The sequence below is a fragment of the Salarias fasciatus genome, chromosome 15 (assembly GCF_902148845.1).
Source record: "Salarias fasciatus chromosome 15, fSalaFa1.1, whole genome shotgun sequence".
In the NCBI taxonomy this organism is placed as follows: Eukaryota; Metazoa; Chordata; class Actinopteri; order Blenniiformes; family Blenniidae; genus Salarias; species Salarias fasciatus.
The window spans coordinates 6,804,323-6,815,306 of record NC_043759.1 but is presented as its reverse complement, the minus strand read 5'-3'; the positions used below and the strand labels follow the sequence as shown (position 1 = coordinate 6,815,306).

At 45.3% G+C, this 10,984-nt stretch overlaps 1 protein-coding gene across 1 annotated transcript in view; it reads right to left on the bottom strand.

Moving 5' to 3' along the window:
* Window positions 1-3,620: 3,620 nt before the first annotated feature.
* Window positions 3,621-10,984, bottom strand: part of cd109 (CD109 molecule) — a 21,968-nt gene continuing 14,604 nt past the window's right edge. The window contains exons 24-34 of the mRNA XM_030109830.1: window positions 10,713-10,889; window positions 9,856-9,937; window positions 9,526-9,754; window positions 9,159-9,330; window positions 8,443-8,633; window positions 5,813-5,968; window positions 5,631-5,696; window positions 5,372-5,520; window positions 4,707-4,863; window positions 4,451-4,556; window positions 3,621-4,075 (exon numbers count right to left, since the gene is read on the bottom strand). Coding sequence (XP_029965690.1) covers window positions 3,891-4,075; window positions 4,451-4,556; window positions 4,707-4,863; window positions 5,372-5,520; window positions 5,631-5,696; window positions 5,813-5,968; window positions 8,443-8,633; window positions 9,159-9,330; window positions 9,526-9,754; window positions 9,856-9,937; window positions 10,713-10,889 — 1,670 coding nt within the window. The 3' untranslated portion in view covers window positions 3,621-3,890. The remainder of the gene's footprint in view (window positions 4,076-4,450; window positions 4,557-4,706; window positions 4,864-5,371; window positions 5,521-5,630; window positions 5,697-5,812; window positions 5,969-8,442; window positions 8,634-9,158; window positions 9,331-9,525; window positions 9,755-9,855; window positions 9,938-10,712; window positions 10,890-10,984) is intronic.

The window sequence follows — 10,984 nt, the reverse complement described above, 5'->3', positions numbered from 1 at the left end:
GCATTCAATTTGAAAATCAGGCTGAAAAAAACAACAATAGCAACAATTAGCATTTTATATGAGGGCGGTTTTTCTTGAAGACACACACGGAGGTGTGTGGGGGTGTGTGGGGGTGTGGTGGCCTGAAATCAGATTATCACTCTGAAATTCTAAATTTATATAATAGTTTTCTTTAAGAATGGGTTTAGTCCGCTGAGGACGTCTGAATGCGACTCCTACATCTCTCCTTCTCTTTCTCTGGGAGCCTTGGACAGACACTGGGCAAAATATACAACCGGCATCTCATCTGCAGGCCTGTGTGAAACCTCCACTGATTCCTTATTTCCCTCATTAGTCTGCGGCGGGCCAGTCCAGGTCCCGGTCCCGGTCCCGGTCCAGGTCCCGGTCCAGGTCCATCTGAATCCCATTACCGGTGGCAGCCGGCGCGGCTCGACGCTCCCGCAGCCTCCACTGACGCAGCTCATGTGAAAGCCTCCATAAAAGCTTCCCGGCTTCACCTTTGTGTCATGGAAAGTTGCTGATTTGGAGGAGTTCAAACCAGGTTGGGGGTTGGACGTGGGTTTTTTAATACATCATATGTAAGGCAAGCCTGCCACCTACTGATGGAGCTGGGAACAGAAAAACAGCTGAGCTGCTCAGAAAGCTGCTTTTTTTTAATTTTAAATAAACACTGATAATGCAGCTCATGGTTTCTGTTTGTAGGTCAGCATGGTGGAGGCACCATCATGCAGTGGTGCTGCTTCTCATTTTCTGTTAGCAGATAAGCTCTGAATTTCTTTATTCTTACAGAAACATGTCTGTTAGACTCTTCCGGTTGCCATCACTTTAAAAAAATCACAACACATGGAAGTGTAGATGACCCTAAGACTTGTGGCAGTCCTCAGATATGAACTGTAAAGTACAAAAATGTTTTAGTTTGAAGGCATCTTTTCGTTATCTTTCCTCACATTGACGATATACCTCGGAGCCTGCATGATATCTCCAGGTGCTTCACTTTCCTCTTGTTCAGGATTTCAGGGTTTTGATCATTCACTTAAACCTTTATCTATAAATCCATTTTTTATACTGCTTCGGTGTTCATCGTTTATTTATTCACTCTGCATTAAGCCACGTTAAAGAATCGGGTTTTAAGGGACAGAACAGAACATCAGACACAGTGAAATATCATTTCTGGCAGGTCTGCTGCCACCTACTGTCACATCACTCATTTCAAAACTGTGTTTCAATCTATTTTCTGGAGACAATTCACTGATTTCAGATACTTTGCAAATTTAGCAAATTGCAAGTCTTTATATTGTTTTGCTCTGTTTTACGCATACAGAGGGGCATTCCCTTCATTTTCGCTGGTTATAAATCCAACGCCACTTCCTGCTGATGTTGAGCTTTGTGTGGTTTTGATTGCTTCATGTAACAAAGCCGTCATTCTGTCCTCTGAACTCCGATTTACTGATGCAATGGAGGAGCTGTTGGAAATCAGTTCACTGAAATCATGCAGGTAATCTCTTTTTACGGTGTAATTTTTACACCATTCAATGTCTTCCCTCACAGTTCTTATCTGGCTAAAACAGGGGTTTTAAACATAAGGCCCATGGGACAAAACCAGGCCGCTTGAGGCTCCAATCCGGCCAACCCACCCAGCAAAAATTGGAAAAACTCCAAAGAAGCCGTTAAGTCACTAACTCTGTGTGATACGATGCACTGCAACAGCTTAATGAAATATTCCCACGGTGCAGTCCGTCAGCAGACGAGGCTTCCCGCCCTGCAGCCAGACTGAGAGCTGCTCGTCGGATTCTCGTCCGGCAGAAACAACCTCTCCGACAGAATCCAGATGTGCGTCTGACTCATCCTTCGCTCTCTGCTCGGTGTCCGTGTGGCCTGCAGACCCGGCGTGCATGGGACAGATGAGGAGTGGGGGTTGGTCGGGTTTAAACTCAGAGGGGAGGCGAAACGCCGTCTCAGGCTTTGAGGGATGATCTGGAGGATCCGACAGGGCAGATCTCATCTCTGATCCACAGTTTCTGTCTCTCACAAACCCAAATGTTCAAACTTTACTGGATTTCCTGGAAGGGGCGACAGTCTGACCTCTGTGTCTGCAAAGGTCCTGTCAGGATGATTTGGTTAAATACAGTCCAGAAACACGTGTTTGAGGTTGGTTGACACCTTTGAGGATGGGTGAGTCACACAAATATTGAGATGGGATCCCTTCAAGTTGTTAAAATTGTGGTTTTGTTACCGGTCAGTTCAGCTGATTGATGCATTTTTCCTTAAACTGTTTCGCAACAAATTACTCATTTCTGTCAATATGAACCAGTGCAAGTGACAGCGGCTGCTTTCCGCCTGCGAGTCTTCATGTCCAGATCACATTTGCTCCCTAATTTAATTCTTTTTGCAGTTTCTTTTACTGTTCAGTTACACGTTTTATCAAGTGATCTTCCTCAGCTGACCACTGTGCCTGATCTCCCTCCTGCCGGGCAGCCTCCATGCTTCTCATTTATTCACCATGTGCTCACTGTTTATGTGACAAAATAATCTAGATCAGCAAATATTTGAGACGCAGTATTAAGAAAATCTGATCAGCCTGGTTACACGGCGATTGCATTGACACACCCGATTCATTTCCACATAGGAATTTGGTCTGTAACCCATCTCCACCTTTTTCCTGCTTACATTTTCCAAAAGCAGTTGGACAATGTAAAGCCGTGACAAATGAGAGCAGAAACATCAGAACTGGACATAAGTGAGATGCTTTATTGTCATTGTATTCAATGAAATTGCACTTGGCAGGATTTCTTGTAGCAGCTATATGTCACAGCTACAGGTTAGTTTAAAAGGCTCAAATGTAATAAACAACAATAGATTGCGGTCACAGGAAGTGGGGATTCCTGCATCAAGCCATGGAAAAAAAAACGTTGTGACTCTACGTCTCCTTCATGGGCGGAGTCATCCCGGATCTCTGCGGCCTGTTGCATAGAGCATCTTCCTGGTAACACTAGATTTCCACTACATGAATCAACAGATGACGCTCCAGAGTGTCGGCCCGTTTTCTCCCAGAAGAAGCTCCACAGATCAAACAGCGACAACAAACCCAGCTGGAGCTGAGGTCAGCGCGAACGAGACCCAACATGTGAGGCTGTAAAAAACCACTTTGACCCCCACAACCCCGAGCGAGAGGCCGCCGTCGTTAACCTTTACGACTCCGCCGCTCCGATCGGCGCCGGGATTTACCGTGCGAGCCGCTGCAGTGAGCAGGTTTACAGGGAGACCCGCTCAGTCCCGTCTGATCAGAAATCAGCTGCTTAAAGTGCCAAAAGTAAATCCTTCCAATCGTCCTGAGTCCAGGTTCTGCCTCACACTGATCTCAAATGGGGGAGTTTCCTCCGTTTCAGCCGGATGTAAACCTTCAGTGAGACTCACGGGACAAAATAACACTTTGACATGAGGGCTTTTTAATGTGATTCTCCTGCATTCAATCAAATCACAAATAGAAGAAGTCTAAAAAGATTTGGGGGGGAAAGGTGCAGAAACAAACAATCATCAAGTTCATCCAGAAAAGCAACACTTACTTAAAAAATTATTCATTAAAAAAAAAAAAAAAAAAAATCAAATGTACTGATAAAACGGTTGGTCCTCATGAGTGGACTATCTAGTAGACCCGGTTCATTTTACATCAAAGCCATGTGACTGATAACCATGGATTAGAGTCAAGTCTCTATACGACCCCCAGAATGGAAAATAGACAGAAGAAACCATCAAAAACAGGAAATGATTTAGTTTTATTCTCATTTGACAGTTTCCACTCACACGGATTAGGTTGTAAGAAAACAGTGTACATTCCTCATGAAGCTGCCGACTGACGCCGGCGAGGCCGAGCCTCGCCTGACAGACAGAACCTAGAGGCTGAAGACGAAGAGGAGGAGGAGGAGGAGGGGCAGCAGGAGGTGAAGGCCGCCGGGCGCCGCGGCGTTCAGCTGCACGTCGTCGTTCCCTTGACAGCGGCTGCAGTCGTCGCCGCACAGCGAGCAGGTGGGCGTCTCACGCAGCCGGTCGGACCGATACGGGCTGGAGGTCCTCCGCCCTGCAGAGGTCAGAGGTCAACCACGGAGGGGTCAGAGGTCGACCACAGAGGGGCCTGTCTGTCTAAATGTCTACTAAAAACTTTGTCACATTGTTTCTTTTTTATTTTTAACCTAAATGAATTATTTACTCATTTGAGTATAAATCATTACTACCTATATTGAACATTAGAAACATAAACAAATAAAATATGATTACTGAATTAGAATTATTAAAATAATAATCTAAAAAATTGTTCTTAAAAATCACAATAAAAACATTTATCTTACTTCTAAAAAAAATTCTAATTCTATAATAATAATATAATATAATATAATATAATATAATATAATATAATATAATATAATATAATATAATAATAGAAACCCCTTCTTACGTGGTTCATAATAGTCGTAGACCACAACATTTGCATCCTGGACTTTTGCCACTTTGAACTCCATCACCTGAGGAATCGTCACACACACCTCCTCGATGGCTTCCACCTGTGCACGCACACACACACGCACGCACACACACACACACACACACACACACACACACACACACACACACACACACACACACACACATCTTGAAATCCAGCCTCCACCCACACTCGGAGCGACGAGCAGGCATGTGTGGCCGCGGCTCACCGAGTCCAGGTACAGCACCACTTTCCCCGCCGCCGTCTCCACCTTCTTCACCACGTCGCTGGTCTGCAGTCCGGCCGGCGACAGGCCGAAGCCGCTGAGCAGACCCACCTCCATGATGGCCATCCCCGTCACGTTCAGACCCGCGTCCTCAGACAGACTGAAGCGCAGACACAAGAACAAGCAGGACAGGGAGTTTTCACTGTTGCCAATTTATTCTTTTTACTGTACTTAATTTTTTGCTCTATATTCATATATATATATATATATTCATATATATATATATATATATATATATATATATATATATATATATATATATATATATATATATATATATACATACATAATTTAATCTATTTATGTAGCTGTAGTTGTTTTCAAAGTCTATATCAATAAAGTTTAGCTAAGTACATATTACTGTAATTCATGATGACAAAATAAAAATAAAAATATGGACAGAAATTCTCATAAAATAAATTCGATTTCTACAATATCTCCATGACTGGCTCTTCCTCTGTTTACATTTACCATCAGTTTAAAACACACAGAAAGGCGACTGCTTCAAATCTAAATAAAACACACTCACAGCAGAAAAAAAAGTCTGTATCAGTTTCTTTGCTGATGACGTTTTATTGTTCGAACAGATGGTCATGGATCCGTCTCACCTGGTGCAGGCGTGCAGCAGCACCTCGTTGTGATCTTCCAGGTCTTCCAGGTCCAGCAGAACATTAAACGCCTCGTGATCGACGACGTCTCTCCTCCTCCTCCTCCTCTTCGCCGGCGCATCGTTTCTGATGTTGTAAAAGACGTTCAGCTGAGGGACGAGACGAGGCGAGACCAGATCAGTCGAGCATCATCTTCATCACGTGTTTCTCATTTTGAGGTAACGGGGAAACAGGAACCAGCAGGCGGTCCTGGTTTTACCTGAAACAAGGCGAGTCCGCGGCCTTCTGCCGTCACCTGGAGGTTCAGCTCGTCTTCTGGCTCAATCTGCAACAACGTTTCAAAATAATTCATGTAGGCAGATTTACATTTAGAAAATATTCATGCATTTGTAGACATGCTCCTCTGTGAAGCCTCGTCCCTGGTGGCCACGGTTCCTCTACCTGCTGGCTCTGGTGGAGCAGGTAGTTCTCCTGGTGGATGTGGAAGGAGGCCGCTTCGGCTGAAGCGCCGTCCCTCACCCCGATGGTCACGTCCAACTCGCCGGATCCTCCCAGGACTGCGAAGGTGGACAGAGCCTGCAGCGCCGTGATCGTGTCCTGAGGGGAAAACCACATTCAGGGGTCATCCTTGAAGTGTCACATAAACAGGGCTTCTGTCTCGCCTGTGAGGAACTAACTGGCCTGAAAGTGGATGGATCCTCTCTATCAGATCCTTCCTTTAAATGGGGGAATAAAAACTACCGGACAGTGATGCTACGCTTCACTTTTTTCTGTAATTCTTTCATTTGAAATGAATCAAGACGCAGTTTTCTGGAACAACTTGCTCTTCTATGACAAAGCCCACGAGAAAAACTAAAAAAATGACTGAATGTACTGAATATGCAGCTGATTTCTTACTGTACTCACTTCTGGAGGCATCAGCCCTGCTTCTCTGGTTTCGGTTACTCAGTTCCGCGGTGTTTAACAGTTTAACGGACGAATGTGAGGAAATGAGAAGCCGATTGAAAGAAATCCTGATGATTTTACAGGCTCGGTTTAATGTGGTTTAATTAAACCGTCTGTCAGCTGGTTTACATCCAACATTAACGATCTTCAGGCTCCGCACAGTAAGTCCAGTCATGCCATGGTGAAGCGTGCGTGAGTGTGTGGTAACCCCTACATAAGGTCTGTGGACCAAATAAGGCCCACAAGTGGCTCCAATTCGGCCCATCAAAACATCAAGCAAATGGTAAAAAAATGAAAAGAAGTGGCCGTAATCTGTAAATTTGACGTGAAGTGACCTCAGATATTCTGCTGCTCTGTCGTTCATTTCCTGCTTACAGCCGTGCGCCAGCACTCTGTCCGTGCACGTGTTGTTGCGGAAGCTTCTGCCAAAGCCTGAGCCGTGACGTTCCCAGCTGAGCGCCGTGTCTCTGACAGCGTTCAGATGTTCCTCCTGTTCGCCAGCTGTCCGCCCCGCTTGGGGGGGTAAAAAGCCCCCTTTAGTCACCGCATACTCAGACGGCCACAGGCTTCCTCTGATGTGACACTCGACCACAGCGCAGCGGGACGAGGATCCACTACGACCGGCAGGAAACGAGCCTCTCGCAGGACAAATGTGTCTCACGTCTTTCTTCCCCTTCCTGTGATCCTTCTGTCGCGTCTCTCTACGGCGTCTGTTCAAACTTTATTTTATTTCTGTTGCATTTCTGCCGATCACGCTAACTTTGAACTCTTCGTTTATGCTGCACTGTTTCGAGGAACAGAAGGAATGGCATCAGAGGAACGACACGCACATGAAGAACAATTTAGTGATTATTTCCATGTTAAATTATAGAAAACAGCTGTCAGTTAGCTGAGCTGAACTCTAAATCATGTTCACGATTGAAGTTATTAAAGCTTGGCTGAAAAGGTTCATTTGTGCCTTTAATAAAAGTTAGCAGACATCTGTCTGGAGCAGCGACGGGGGAAACAGCCGAACGTTACGAACAGTTAGACATTTATCGGGTCAGTTCAGGTCTGATGAGATGCTCCTGCTCCAATAAACAGGAGTTTAGTGAAATAGTAACTGCCTTAGCTAATGCTAAAGCTAACAAAGACAGCAGTAAAAGAAGCTTTTGTCACCACGATATTCCATATTTCCCTCCTTTATCCATGCAGTGCTGTGATCATCCTTTTTAACTGTTTTTTTGGGTTGATCAACTAAAAAAAACGTCTTGTTTTTGTGTTTTGGCTTCAAAAACTTGTGTTCGGACGGCAATATTTTGATCACGATTGCCGTCAACCGTACGCTGTAAATGCTAAGGCGTTCTTTAAACTGCCTATCTTCATCATATCCGTTCACTCGGGATTTTTGCATTTTAAAAACCTGTCTCCACGTATGCAGATGATGGGGTAGTAACTCTACACTGTGATGGAGAAGCACAGCCACATTCCAGAGAGGGAACAGCCTGAACTCTCTGGAATCCTACAACGTTTATTCGAGATCTACTTACATGATTTACTACGACGGTAATCTGCATGTGCAGAACCTATCAGCGTTTCAGAAAAGTCACATTTTCCCAGTTTCCTTACAGACTAGTCTCTGTTGATGTAGATTACAGCCACGCCAGTTTTGTTGCTTATTCTTATTCTTGTCCCTACTTGTGATGATTAGCACGGCTCGTGATTGTATTGATCGATGGGCTGACTGTGTTTATTCATACCTCTGTGACTCTGGCATTTATGTTCATTAGACCTGCAAACAACTGTTGATGATTTGCTCCACAACTGATTGTGTTAAAAGATGCTTCTTAACGATGTAGATCATTTCCATCCCTGATCGCGTTGATTTCAACTCTCTGGATTGTATTGATCACCCCGACCCCTTCTGTTGTGTTGGTGATCCCTGTTGTTATTTGTGTTGATTAATTTCTCGACAGTCCCTCCCCTGATCGTTCCATCTGTGTCTATTTTGCTTCCCAGTCGATGTGTTTGTTCCACACCAGCTATCATCGGGTCGGTCTCGCTGTTTGTTCTCGTCGCCACGTCCTTGTCTGACTAGTTGTTTGATCAGTTCTGGGAAGAATCTGTTTGGACGCGTGAGATCTGACCTGAGTGGTTCCAAATCCCCCCCTGTGGTTCCTCTGCCGGCTCAGCCACTTCATGAGCGCCAGACCTTCGGCCACGTAGCCCAGCTGATGCTGCGTTAGCAGCACGTAGGACGCCAGCTCGATCTCTGCAGAGCGGGGCTGCCACGACGCCGACAGGCCGGCGTCCCCCGACGGCCACATCGGCACGCCGTCTGAGAGGAAGGCAGGAGGGACCGACAGGAAGTTACATGCATTTTAGACTGAAGACTGAAAATACTTTATATATAAAACACTGATAAATTACACAAAATTGAATAAAAAAAAGATAAATATGTTGAAAATGTTGAAATGTTGAAAGAAGATCAGTTGTTGGGTGACAAAGTTGTTTGAAAACCTTACATTATCCACAAAATACAGTAATGTTTAAGTGTAGCTATCATAGTGACAGCAACATATAGTTCAAAAGAAATGTTAAGATTTGTCAAATGAACGCCTCATTTACAATGTTATCAAGTGAAAAGTGAACAGTTTTGACACAGACACTATAGCTGCTACATGCTAAGTACATAGTTTTCAGCATTTCTGATTTTTCTATGTAAACGAACATAATTTTCAAAATGTTACCGTATAAATACGAAAGTTTTCTGATATGAAAACACAAAGATGACGCGGTTTCCCTTTTTATTTAACATTGTCGCGTAAAGGGGGCCAAACAATCCCAACGACCGCCGCCTTACCCGTCATCTCAGCGCGTCCAGTCAGATTGCTGAGTGCGATCACGGCGCTGGGGCTTCCCGCCCGGGCCAGGGCGTAGGCCACCAGGCCCAGGCTGTAGTTGGAGGGGATGCCCAGAGCGAGGCGCAGCTCCAGGAAGGTGAGAGCCGCAGAGATGTGGCTCGAATACTGAGCCTGGAAGACGAGGAACAGAGACGACGGCTCAGAATGAATCTAGCATGATGTGTCCTCAATCATGCCCTTTATTATTTAAGATTTTCTCTTGTGACTGTGGGCAGCATTGTAGTGTAAACAGACGCTCAAAACACAACTAGAGTTTTCTGTTGTCACTTGAAGACATTATCCTGAATCCCGGTGGCTCTGTCTCACCCGGATGTCTGCGTCCTCCAACAGGGCGATGAGGACGTAGGCGGTGAGAGACACGGGCCCGTCCAGGCCTCCCTGCAGCTCGGTGTGGATGACCCGGCCGGGCTCCTCGAACCTCCCGTCGGCGCCGCGCTGCGCCACGATCCAGGCGGCCGTGCTCCGCAGCACGTGGTCGTCGATGCCGATGAAGGGCCGCGCCTGCAGGAAACACCTCAGCACGAAGGCCGACAGCCTGAAGCAGACACATCACAGATCCCGGGACACATTTGGAAACCGTTTAATTTATAAGATGAAACATCCTGTTTCTGAAGTTTTGATGGTTTTGTAACCGACCAGGTGCTTCCAGAGGCGTCGCTCTCTCCGAAGGCGCTGAAGGAGCCGTCCAGCCTCTGAAAGGAGAGCTCCCGCTCGTAACCTGGTGAAACCAGGGAGTCAAGGGAAAATACTTTATCTTGCACCAGAAATTTTCATTAAAATTGGCATTAGGTTAAAATTTTAGTCATTTTCTATGGTAATTGTTTGATTTTTGTCAAGCTGAATATTGACATTTTGATCACCTATACTGTGTACCATCACAAAGGAAAACTTTAAAGTTTAAATTAAGATGTTATTATGGGATTATTAAACCGGTCCGGCCCAAAGAAGATGACACTATACTGTATGCGAGTCCTGAACCAACATCAGTTTGACACCATGGGCATAGACAATATTTTATAGCAACCCAGTGATACATTTTTAGCAAAATATGGTTGGATATGTGGAATTTTGGTCAGTTTTATTAGGATGGTAGGCTATTTCAGCACTATTCAAGATGACATTGTTCTGTGGTTCCTGAACCGAAATGAGTTTAAGTTTAAGAAAGAGGAGATCAATGATCCCCATGAATGTTTCACTTAAAGCTTCTTTGTCCTGAAGCTCAGACGTGGTGTCGTCGTACACGTTTGTATCCCAGACGCAGACTTTCCTCGGAAAGCTCATCATTTCTTTTGTTTTCTTTGTTCCTTTTGCTGGTCACACATAAGCTATACTGTGCGACACTGCCCCCACAGGTCATTAGTGGTATTACTCTGATTGCTACACATCAGTAACTTCCATGGAAATGCACACAAGAGGCTCAGTATTGAGCTTATTTGGACCTGTTGGGTTTTTATTCGGAGTCTGGTTTCTGTATGAATGAAGTGTGAACGCACCCTTGAGCATGAATCCCTCCGCTCGCTCCCTGATGTCCGGGTTGTCCTGGCCGGTGGCGCTCAGATACTGCAGGACGTAGATGTTTGGAGCGAAGTTGATCATGTTCTGCTCTCCGCAGCCGTACGGCAGCTGGATCAGGGAGTCCAGACCGTTGATGGACGGACCCAGGATGTCACCTTAGTCACACGGAAAACACGAGTTTTGCTACATTAGGCCAGAGATCTGCGGCCTATTTGTCCTAAACAGTCAGATTTCCACAATTAAAACTTAC